This window comes from Embiotoca jacksoni, unplaced genomic scaffold, assembly GCF_022577435.1.
Source record: "Embiotoca jacksoni isolate LCO1_2020_lvr unplaced genomic scaffold, fEmbJac1.0.p SCAF_103, whole genome shotgun sequence".
Classification (NCBI taxonomy): Eukaryota; Metazoa; Chordata; class Actinopteri; family Embiotocidae; genus Embiotoca; species Embiotoca jacksoni.
Genome location: NW_027185234.1, coordinates 42,608 through 54,092, shown reverse-complemented (window position 1 = coordinate 54,092; position 11,485 = coordinate 42,608). Strand labels below are relative to the sequence as shown.

Genomic DNA, 11,485 nt, shown 5'->3' with positions numbered 1-11,485 from the left:
ATTTCATCTTCCAAATGTGCAGTTTAACACACGTTGTCCATTCTGTGTGTTTTCCTCCATCTTATGTAATATTGGACGTTTCTACCTGAAGGAGTAAAATACTGAGAGGAAACATGCAAATAGAACAATTTATCACCTGCAACGATATTTACTGAACCTGGAAGTAGAACAGGAGAAGTGATTGTTGTGTATTTTAGTACGACTGAAGGTTTTAATCAGATGAACATCAGGAGAGACGGCTGCTCTTATTGTGAAGGAGACACGGCTGCTCTTATTGTGAAGGAGACACAGGAAACCAGAGAATACGTAGAGAACGAGGTTTTACACCCTAAACATTTCTGATGTCAGAGGCAGAAATTATTCAGACATATCGTTTGTGAGATGAGATTTCTGCGTTATTGAATGAACAGAAAGATGATTGACAGCCAACAACAAAGAGGAGCCACGAAATACCAGAAAAGTCAAAACTTCTTCCGACTCAACATTTTGCTGCCTCTGGGTGGTTCCAGCGTATCTCTGCTTGGATCTCCCTCCAGTCCTGTTATTCAGGTGAGCTGTCACATCCTGAATGAGTCCTGCAGAATTCACAGGTAGCTTCATCAGGTTCACCAGACCTCTCGACCTTCAGTAAATCAGACTCTGAGAACGTTCACGTAAAAGGGGAGGAGTTTCTAGCATCTGACCAACCACAGACATGGACAGGATGACTGACAGCAGAGATACATATTTCATTCACAATTTCAGAAAAATATAAAGAAGGGAAACACTTAATCCATCTGAAAGCTTCTTCTGAATGATGAAAGGTGCACTGGTAAAATAGAAAAATAAAAATCACACTGTGAATGCAGTCGAAGTTGAAGGACCATATCACCATAACGACCACAGGAAGATCAGACGAATAACGTGAGGATATTTCATTAAATTAATGTATTATTAAATGTATTCTCATGACGTGTATGAACGTTTTAGTCTCATCTGCTCATTCAGCTGCAAATAATACATCAATATAAAATCATAATTCAAAGCAGCAGGAAGGTTTACTGTCACATCTTATTAATATAAAATCATAATTCAAAGCAGCAGGAAGGTTTACTGTCACATCTTATTAATATAAAATCATAATTCAAAGCAGCAGGAAGGTTTACTGTCACATCTTATGAATATAAAATCATAATTCAAAGCAGCAGGAAGGTTTACTGTCACATCTTATTAATATAAAATCATAATTCAAAGCAGCAGGAAGGTTTACTGTCACATCTTATGAATATAAAATCATAATTCAAAGCAGCAGGAAGGTTTACTGTCACATCTTATTAATATAAAATCATAATTCAAAGCAGCACCCTAACTCTAACGATCCTGTCAATCACAACAGAGCTGTCAATCAGTGACCTACTGTAAATCACTGCATTCATGATCAACACACACGCGAAACTAAGACCAGGACCAGGACCAGGACCAGGACCGTAACACTAAAAATAACACAGGTATGTCTCTCTGTCCCTCTTTCTCTGTCTTTCTGTCTCTCTGTCTCACTGTCTCTTTGTCTCTCTGTCTCACTGTCCCTCTGTCCCTCTGTCTCACTGTTTCACTGTCTGTCTCACTATCTCTGTCTCACTGTCCCTCTGTCTCACTGTATTAATAACTAACCCTAACCCTAGCAATGATCCATTAAAGGTTTATAAGACTGAAATTTCCATTAAACTTCAGATAATTATTACATCATGTCAAAGGAAAATGATTGGATACATGTTTTTTAATGACTTCTTGTTACATACAGCTCGTGATATACTTTGTTGGTGACGTCAGCACCGTTTAAATACAGCCTATGGTTGAACTCTTTGATCTGAACCTGATGATATATGGGGAAGAACTGCTGCGACGTGCAGAGCTCCCAGGTCACCAGTCTAATGGGGAGGGTCCAATGATCCCGTTAAGTCTCGCGGGATTTGCGTTGAGTTGTCGGAGAGTCTGTTACGCCAAGGTCAGTGCACGTGTGAGAGCAGCTGTGAGCCGGCGGGGAGCCGAACCGAACAGTCTGTCCGCACCAGAACTTTCTAGATCACCGACGGTCCGACCAGAACTCCGACTCAGAGATGGCACGAGGAAGCCGCAGCCGCTCCGCAGCTCCCGCCAGGTAAACACAAACAACCCCGTTATTTACCGGTCTGTGTCAAAACTGTGTTGACAGCTGATCGATCCACACCGGGTTCACACTCAGAGAACTACCGGAAAGAGGTCACCCGGCTGTTGCGTCATCACTTAGTAGGTAGTCGGTCTGAGCAAGGTCACGAGACAAAGGTTCATCTCAGGGAGACTCGTCAAAGACGTCAGCTGTCTTTTTGAGTGAAACTGAACAGGTTTTAAACTTTAAACATTTAACATCCAGACTGCTCCCCAATAATGACGTCACTTTCATCCAGTGAGGATTGTACTTGGGGTTGTACAGATATCTACAGGTGTACATATCTACAGGTGAGGTGATGTCATCATCACGTTACGTAATGTCTCTTTAAGCCACTGAAATGCACAATAAATGGATGTTTTTGTTGTGTTTACAGCCCAGCTCCGTCCCATGCTCCACCCCCTGCCCATCCTCCTCCCGCCTCCCTGGCCCCGCCTCCCGCTCCGTCCCAGGGCCCGGGTCTGATGGCCCAGATGGCGACCACAGCTGCAGGGGTGGCAGTAGGTTCAGCGGTGGGCCACGTTGTGGGCAGCGCCCTCACAGGAGCCTTCAGCAGCACCTCAGAGACGGCCAAGACAACCGACCAGGTGAGACATGCAGCTTCAGGTGATGTCATCACTGGTTCTGGGTCAGACTCGCTCTGGGCAGAAAATGTTCTGGTCCAAAGAGGTGAGTAGTGCAGCGCTCCTGCAGAGAGACAGGGAGACAGAGACAGTGAGACAAAGAGACAGACAGTGAGAGACAGAGAGAGACAGGGAGACAGAGAGAGAGACAATGAGACAGAGACATACCTGTTATTTTTAGGAGTTATATATTCATTCACTGTTTATTACTGATATCATCCAACAACTAACTGATGAACTAAATCACTGCACTTATATCAATAAGATGTGACAGTAAACCTTCCTACAGCTTTGAATTATGATTTTATATTAATAAGATGTGACAGTAAACCTTCCTACAGCTTTGAATTATGATTTTATATTAATAAGATGTGACAGTAAACCTTCCTACAGCTTTGAATTATGATTTTATATTAATAAGATGTGACAGTAAACCTTCATACAGCTTTGAATTATGATTTTATATTCATAAGATTTGACAGTAAACCTTCCTACAGCTTTGAATTATGATTTTATATTAATAAGATGTGACAGTAAACCTTCCTGCTGCTTTGAATTATGATTTTATATTAATAAGATGTGACAGTAAACCTTCCTGCTGCTTTGAATCATGATTTTATATTAACAAGATGTGACAGTAAACCTTCCTACGGCTTTGAATTATGATTTTATATTAATAAGATGTGACAGTAAACCTTCCTGCTGCTTTGAATTATGATTTTATATTAAGATGTGACAGTAAACCTTCATACAGCTTTGAATTATGATTTTATATTAATAAGATGTGACAGTAAACCTTCCTGCTGCTTTGAATTATGATTTTATATTAATAAGATGTGACAGTAAACCTTCCTGCTGCTTTGAATCATGATTTTATATTAATAAGATGTGACAGTAAACCTTCATACAGCTTTGAATTATGATTTTATATTAATAAGATGTGACAGTAAACCTTCATACAGCTTTGAATTATGATTTTATATTAATAAGATGTGACAGTAAACCTTCCTGCTGCTTTGAATTATGATTTTATATTAATAAGATGTGACAGTAAACCTTCCTGCTGCTTTGAATCATGATTTTATATTAATAAGATGTGACAGTAAACCTTCATACAGCTTTGAATTATGATTTTATATTAATAAGATGTGACAGTAAACCTTCCTACAGCTTTGAATTATGATTTTATATTAATAAGATGTGACAGTAAACCTTCATACAGCTTTGAATTATGATTTTATATTCATAAGATTTGACAGTAAACCTTCCTACAGCTTTGAATTATGATTTTATATTAATAAGATGTGACAGTAAACCTTCCTGCTGCTTTGAATCATGATTTTATATTAAGATGTGACAGTAAACCTTCATACAGCTTTGAATTATGATTTTATATTAATAAGATGTGACAGTAAACCTTCCTGCTGCTTTGAATTATGATTTTATATTAATAAGATGTGACAGTAAACCTTCCTGCTGCTTTGAATCATGATTTTATATTAACAAGATGTGACAGTAAACCTTCCTACGGCTTTGAATTATGATTTTATATTAATAAGATGTGACAGTAAACCTTCCTGCTGCTTTGAATTATGATTTTATATTAAGATGTGACAGTAAACCTTCATACAGCTTTGAATTATGATTTTATATTAATAAGATGTGACAGTAAACCTTCCTGCTGCTTTGAATTATGATTTTATATTAATAAGATGTGACAGTAAACCTTCCTGCTGCTTTGAATCATGATTTTATATTAATAAGATGTGACAGTAAACCTTCCTGCTGCTTTGAATTATGATTTTATATTAAGATGTGACAGTAAACCTTCCTGCTGCTTTGAATTATGATTTTATATTAATAAGATGTGACAGTAAACCTTCCTGCTGCTTTGAATTATGATTTTATATTAATAAGATGTGACAGTAAACCTTCCTGCTGCTTTGAATTATGATTTTATATTAATAAGATGTGACAGTAAACCTTCCTGCTGCTTTGAATTATGATTTTATATTAATGAGATGTGACAGTAAACCTTCCTACAGCTTTGAATTATGATTTTATATCAATAAGATGTGACAGTAAACCTTCCTACAGCTTTGAATTATGATTTTATATCAATAAGATGTGACAGTAAACCTTCCTACAGCTTTGAATTATGATTTTATATTAATAAGATGTGACAGTAAACCTTCCTACAGCTTTGAATTATGATTTTATATTAATAAGATGTGACAGTAAACCTTCCTACAGCTTTGAATTATGATTTTATATTAATAAGATGTGACAGTACATTTCCCTGATAAACAACTGTTCTGACACAGACTGAGGAGGAATAACGGCCGATAGTAAACCTTCTTTGGGAGCCAGTTGAGGAGGAAACTTGGTGGGACAGAGATCCACTCTGTGTCCCAGCAGTTACAACATCTTGAAAGAAGATGGCGACTGAAGTCAAATTAGCCTCAAAGCCTCCTGGGTAAAATTTGGTGTTGATCGGGTTCAGAGGGGAAAATGAACGGAGCAGAAGAGGAGCCGGTTACCTCTGAGGGTTTCAGTTATTGACTGATATCATCGACTGCTCTGTGCTCAGCACATTTTTAGAGCTTTTCAGTCAAATTGCTGAGTCAGCAGTCCAACAGCACCAGAAGTTCTGGGACCTGGATGCTGTTTAGACTGTAACATGCAGAGAAGAGCAGGACTCAGTCCTGTTAAAGAAAACCATCGCGGATGTTGCCGGCTCCATGACTCTTATTTATTCTTAAAGGAAGACATCCTTCACTCAAAGTGCTGATGGTCTTCAAGTTTTTGACTCACCTCCTGAATTTACTGACTGAAGTCCCGTATAAGATGACGACCGGTATCAGTATGTGACAGCTGTTCTTTAGCCTGTTACACTTTTAACTCTCCACCAAACGACGTGACTGGACTTCAGTAAAGTTGTGTCGGACCAGAACCCTGCAGCAGCTGCGCTGGTTTGAAGTCCACTTGTGATGTGTTTGTGTTTCCAGGAGCCCCCCCGGCCCGCTCCGGCCCGGCCCGGCCCGTGTCACTTTGAGGTCCGACAGTTCCTGGACTGTGCCACCAACCAGACCGACCTGACTCTGTGCGAAGGCTTCAACGAGGCGCTCAAACAGTGCAAGTCCTCCCACGGTGAGTCTGGTGACGGATGGAGTCCCGTCATGTCGCACCGCTCATCATCAGTGTATATTTGAGGTGTTCACCATTCTGTCTGTTGCTGTGCAGGTGTGACATCACTGGTGTGACATCACTGGTGTGACATCACTGGTGTGACGGACGGGGCCGGCTGTCATTAATGACACATCTGTAGACATGACCCGTGTGAACGGTGTACGTCAGGCAGTGAACAGAGGCGGTGGCTCTGTTGGAGGACGGACTGAAATGTACGAAATGTTTTTGGTAAAATGTTCAGAGACTTTTCATAAATATCTGCTGCTTCACATCACTCAGCACCTGCTGTCATGTCTTCTTCTTGAATACTGTCTTTGTGAGGAGTGAAGAGGAGCAGCAGTGGAGCTCCAGCTGGGTTCTCCACAGACATACACCAAGATACGTCCTATTATTAGTAGTAGTAGTATAATTGTTATTATTATTATTAATAATATTAAATTATATTTCTGAGACGAAACAAACCTGTCTGTGAAATTATGTATGTATTATCTGGAACGTCCTCCCTCCATGTGTTCTGGTAATAACTGATCTATTAGAGCCCGGCTCCAAAGAAACATCATTCAATTACAACAATTTCAATCAGAATCATTCTGTGGACGATGTGAAGTGGAAGAAAGCCTTTTATCAAATGAGAACTTAATTACTAATAAAGTTAAAGAAGTTTCTTTTAAACTCATTCATAAATTTGATCCAGTTAAAAAGTATATTAAGAAAAAAACGTAAGACATTGATGTAAAGTTTTTGTGATGAGTGTCCAGAGACTGTTTTTATTTTGGGAAAGATTTTCTGTCAAAACCTTCATTACTGAAAACATAGATGAAAGATTTACCTTATTTTATTGTTTGGTCTCCTGAATAAACAAAAAAACACTCGTGTGTACTTCGTAAGTCTGATTATTATAATCCATATTTATAAATGTAAAAATACAGGGAAGAAGTTGTATCACCTTCAACAGAGTTCAAGCAATATATTCTCTCAATTCAACAATCTGAAGCAAAAAGCAACTAAAACTATCAAACTGCACGACTGAAGATTTCTGTATAAATGTTGATCCGCTGCAGCGTCACAATTTATTCTTTTTATCTTCCTTTGTTCTTCTGGTAAACTGATATAAATTCAATAAAGCATCAAAAGAAAACAACTCTGTAGAGATCTGACAGGAATCACATTTTTGGATCCGGATTATAAAAATCACATTTCAGTTTCTTTGCTGTTCAAACTTTCAGAAATCATTCAGGATGTGATGAACATCATTAATAAAGTATATACCTACCTACCTATCAGGGCTGAACAGAGCTTTATATGCCCATACGTCACAGGTTCCCGCCCCTCGAAGCTGCGTCACCTTCAACTACGTCAGGTTCTACTTTCAAAATAAAAGCGTAAGTAGAATTCTGCTTGCAGTAGGAAGTACAGCTTTGACTTTCAGAAGTTTTCTTGTTGGTGATTCAGAACAACTGCAGTATTTGTTATGTTGTGTTTTCCAGGATTAAAATACGACTCTAGTTGATATAAGACCTTTTTAAGACCGCTTAGCACGTTCACCCTTCCGAATTACAATACAGTAATGTCATCCATCAGTATGTTAATGGTCAAAGTTTAGCTGAACTCCAACACCGCCTTTATTTTGAAAGTTACAACCGGAAGAGATCGGTACCGTGCCGTTCCCGGTCATCGGTCTCCGTCCCCGGACAGACTCGGGAGAGACCTCAGACAGAAACATGCCTTTCATCGAGCTGCAGACCAACCTGCCGGCCGGCGCCTTCTCCGACGACTTCGTCAGAAAGCTGAGCTCCAGCGCCGCAGAGGCTCTCGGGAAACCGGAAGACGTGAGTGACACCTCCAGCTTTTAGCTGCTCGATTTCCGCGTGCTCTTCCACCTGTGCGCGTGAATGTTGGCTGACACTGTGCGCGTGAATCCAGCGGGAAGTTCTGCAGCTTCACACAGGAACACTTCAAAACCAGAACACTTCTAGAACCTGATTCAGTGGACAGAGGCGGCTTTTCTGATTGGCTGCTGAAGACAAATCTGCACTCTGATTGGCTGCGAGGTCGCCATTCATTTGTATTAACTAGGCGGTGACTAAAGGTGACTGACAGGTGACTGACAGATGACTGAAGGTCACTGACAGGTGACTGACACCTTTTTTATATTCTCATCTCATTCCTCCTCCTCTTATACCTCTTCCTCCTCCTCCTCCACCTTCTTCTCCACTTCCTCCTCCTCCTCCTCCTCTTCTTCCTCTTCCTCCACCTCCTTCTCCACCTCTTCCACCTCCTTATCTGCTTCCTCCTCCTCTTCTTCCACCTCCTCCTCCTCATCCTCCTCTTCTTCCTCTTCTTCCTCTTTCTCATCCTCCTTCTCCACCTCTTCTACCTCCTCCACCTCCTCCTCCTCCTCACCCTCTTCCTCCTCATCCTCCTCTTCTTCCTCTTCCTCCACCTCCTTCTCTTCCTCCTCCTCTTCTTCCTCTTCCTCCACCTCCTTCTCCACCTCTTCCACCTCCTTCTCCACTTCCTCCTCCTCCTCCTCCTCTTCTTCCTCTTCCTCCTTATCCACCTCTTCCACCTCCTTCTCCTCTTCATCCTCCTCTTCTTCCTCTTCCTCATCCTCTTCTTCCTCTTCCTCCACCTCCTTCTCCACCTCTTCTTCCTCCTCCTCCTCTTCCTCCTCCTCCTCATCCTCCTCCTCTTCCTCCTCCTCCTCATCCTCCTCTTACACCTCTTCCTCCTCCTCCTCCACCTTCTTCTCCACTTCCTCCTCCTCCTCCTCTTCTTCCTCTTCCTCCACCTCCTTCTCCACCTCTTCCACCTCCTTATCTGCTTCCTCCTCCTCATCATCATCCTCCTCCTCTTCTTCCACCTCCTCCTCCTCATCCTCCTCTTCTTCCACCTCCTCCTCACCCTCTTCCTCCTCATCCTCCTCTTCCTCCACCTCATCCTCCTCTTCTTCCTCTTCCTCCTCCTCTTCTTCCTCTTCCTCCACCTCCTTCTCCACCTCTTCCACCTCCTTCTCCACTTCCTCCTCCTCCTCCTCCTCCTCTTCTTCCTCTTCCTCCTTATCCACCTCCTTCTCCACTTCCTTCTCTTCCTCCTCTTCTTCCTCATCCTCTTCTTCCTCCTCTTCCTCTTCTTCCTCCTCTTCTTCCTCCTCCTCCTCCTCCTTCTCATCCTCTTCTTCCTCCTCCTCCTCTTCTTCCTCTTCCTCCTCCTCCTCCTCTTCTTCCTCTTCCTCCTCCTCCTCTTCTTCCTCCTCTTTCTCCTCCTCTTTCTCCTCCTTCTCCACTTCCTCCTCCTCCTCCTCTTCTTCCTCTTCCTCCTTATCCACCTCCTTCTCCACTTCCTTCTCTTCCTCCTCTTCTTCCTCATCCTCTTCTTCCTCCTCTTCTTCCTCCTCTTCCTCCTCTTCTTCCTCCTCCTCCTCCTCTTCTTCCTCTTCCTCCTCCTCCTCTTCTTCCTCCTCCTTCTCATCCTCTTCCTCCTCCTCCTCCTCTTCTTCTTCCTCTTCCTCCTTATCCACCTCCTTCTCCACTTCCTTCTCTTCCTCCTCTTCTTCCTCATCCTCTTCTTCCTCCTCCTCCTCTTCTTCCTCTTCCTCCTCTTCCTCTTCTTCCTCTTCCTCCTCCTCCTCTTTCTCCTCCTCTTTCTCCTCCTCCTCCTCCTCCTCCTCCAGAGGATGAACGTGGTGGTGAAGCCTGGGCTGCTGATGCTCATGTCAGGCTCCTCCTCCCCGTGTGTGATGCTGAGTGTGTCGGCCATCGCTGTGACCGACACCGCTGACAAGAACAAGGAGCACAGCGCCAAGATGTTTGAGTTTCTGACCCGGCAGCTCGGCCTGACTGAAGACAGGTGAGTTCTACCTGTATGACCGAACCTCTCACCTGGTCTTGGTCCTGGTCCTGGTCCTGGTCTTGGTCCTGGTCCTAGTTCCGGTCCTGGTCCTGATCTTAGTTCCACGTGTGTGTTGATCATGAATGCAGTGATTTACAGTAGGTCACTGATTGACAGCTCTGTTGTGATTGACAGGATCGTTGTTGTGTTCCACGAGCTGCAGCCTCACCAGGTCGGTAAGAAGGGAACCGTCATGAGCTTCCTGTGAACGACTCGTCTCATTCCGCAAAGAAGAAGAAGAAGAAGAAGAAGGGAAGAAGTCAAGAGCCTTTCGTTTCTGCCTTTTAGTTTTCTACCTTTTAAGTTTCTATCTTTTAGGTTTCTACCTTTTAGGTTTCTATCTTTTAGTTTTCTATCTTCCAGTTTTCTATCTTCTAGTTCAATCATATAGATATGAATCATAGATATGGATCATATCGATATGAATCATAGATACGGATCATATCGATATGGATCACATAGATATGAATCATATAGATATGGATCATATAGATATGGAACATATATATGGATCATATAGATATGGATCATATAGATATGGCAGACTGGAAGCAGATGTTTACATTTGGATGAAATAAAGACAGTTTGTTAACATGTGTTTGCCTTCTTTAACTTTTAAAAGAAGTTTAAAACTTCCGTCTCTCCTACATCGAAAGAGTGCACAGATGGAAGAAGAGGAGTCACTCTGCAGCTACGATCACTCAACTTCCTGCCAAATCCACTCAGGACCGGAACTAGGACACTCACAAATGTTCCATCCGCCTGGAGCGCCCTCTAGCGGCTGTTAACAGAACCAGACTCAGAGGTGGGCGGAGCATCTGCCTCAACCGGTTGGGGTGAGAGGAGAGCAGAGAGAGAAAAGGACAGCATAGAGATAGAAGAGAAGAACTGTTGGTGGAGACGACAATCACAGAGCAGAGACATGCAGCTCCATGACGGGACATCTGGAAAAGAAAGAACAGAAACTACACGAGTGAAGGAACTGAATGGAGACAACAGATAATAAGAAGAAACTATGGGAGAGAAGAAGATGGTGAGGTATGAGTCAGTTAAAGAGTAGGAGGAAAGAAAAGAAGATCAGCATGTAACGAGGTCCTCCAGCAGCCTCGGCCTATAACAGCATAACTAAGGGTTGGTTCAGGTCTACCTGAGCCAGCCCTAACTATAGGCTTCATCAAGAAGGAACGTTTTGAGTCTAATCTTAAAGCTAGAGAGGGTTTCTGCCCCTCCAACACAAACTGGGAGCTGGTTCCACAGGGGAGGAGCCTGAAAACTGAAGCTCCGCCTCCCATTCTACTTCTGGAAACTCTAGGAACCACAAGTAGACCAGCGTACTGAGAGAGAAGTGTTCTGCTAGGATTATATGGTTCTATAAGATCTCTAAGATATGATGGAGCCTGGTCATGTAGAGCTTTGTAAGTCATCAAGAGAATTTTAAATTATATTTTTGATTTAACAGGAAGCCAGTGAAGAGAAGCTAAAACTGGAGAAATATGATCTCTCTTGTTAAATCCCGTCAGTACTCTTGCTGCAGCATTTTGGATCAGCTGCAGGTTTTTAATGAGTAATTTGGACATCCTAACAACAAGGAATTACA

General features: G+C 42.3%; 2 protein-coding genes across 2 annotated transcripts; both read left to right on the top strand.

Annotated features, from left to right (window-relative positions):
• Positions 1-1,956: 1,956 nt before the first annotated feature.
• On the top strand, positions 1,957-6,872 carry chchd10 (coiled-coil-helix-coiled-coil-helix domain containing 10). The gene is made up of 4 exons (XM_069174945.1): positions 1,957-2,137; positions 2,562-2,772; positions 5,817-5,958; positions 6,052-6,872. Exons 1-4 carry the CDS (start codon positions 2,097-2,099, stop codon positions 6,069-6,071), a joined length of 414 nt encoding a protein of 137 aa, XP_069031046.1. The 5' UTR covers positions 1,957-2,096; the 3' UTR covers positions 6,072-6,872.
• Positions 6,873-7,640: 768 nt separating this feature from the next.
• On the top strand, positions 7,641-10,484 carry ddt (D-dopachrome tautomerase). Its single transcript, XM_069174957.1, has 3 exons — positions 7,641-7,826; positions 9,671-9,846; positions 10,024-10,484. Exons 1-3 carry the CDS (start codon positions 7,719-7,721, stop codon positions 10,094-10,096), a joined length of 357 nt encoding a protein of 118 aa, XP_069031058.1. The 5' UTR covers positions 7,641-7,718; the 3' UTR covers positions 10,097-10,484.
• Positions 10,485-11,485: the final 1,001 nt, after the last annotated feature.

Bases quoted from the DNA above. Each gene is read 5' to 3' on its own strand.
- ddt (XM_069174957.1), top strand. From the start codon at position 7,719: ATGCCTTTCATCGAGCTGCAGACCAACCTGCCGGCCGGCGCCTTCTCC. The intron at 7,827-9,670 runs GTGAGTGACACC...CTCCTCCTCCAG, and splicing joins CTCTCGGGAAACCGGAAGAC to AGGATGAACGTGGTGGTGAA. The intron at 9,847-10,023 runs GTGAGTTCTACC...TGTGATTGACAG, and splicing joins CTCGGCCTGACTGAAGACAG to GATCGTTGTTGTGTTCCACG.
- chchd10 (XM_069174945.1), top strand. From the start codon at position 2,097: ATGGCACGAGGAAGCCGCAGCCGCTCCGCAGCTCCCGCCAG. The intron at 2,773-5,816 runs GTGAGACATGCA...TTGTGTTTCCAG, and splicing joins CGGCCAAGACAACCGACCAG to GAGCCCCCCCGGCCCGCTCC. The intron at 5,959-6,051 runs GTGAGTCTGGTG...GTTGCTGTGCAG, and splicing joins ACAGTGCAAGTCCTCCCACG to GTGTGACATCACTGGTGTGA.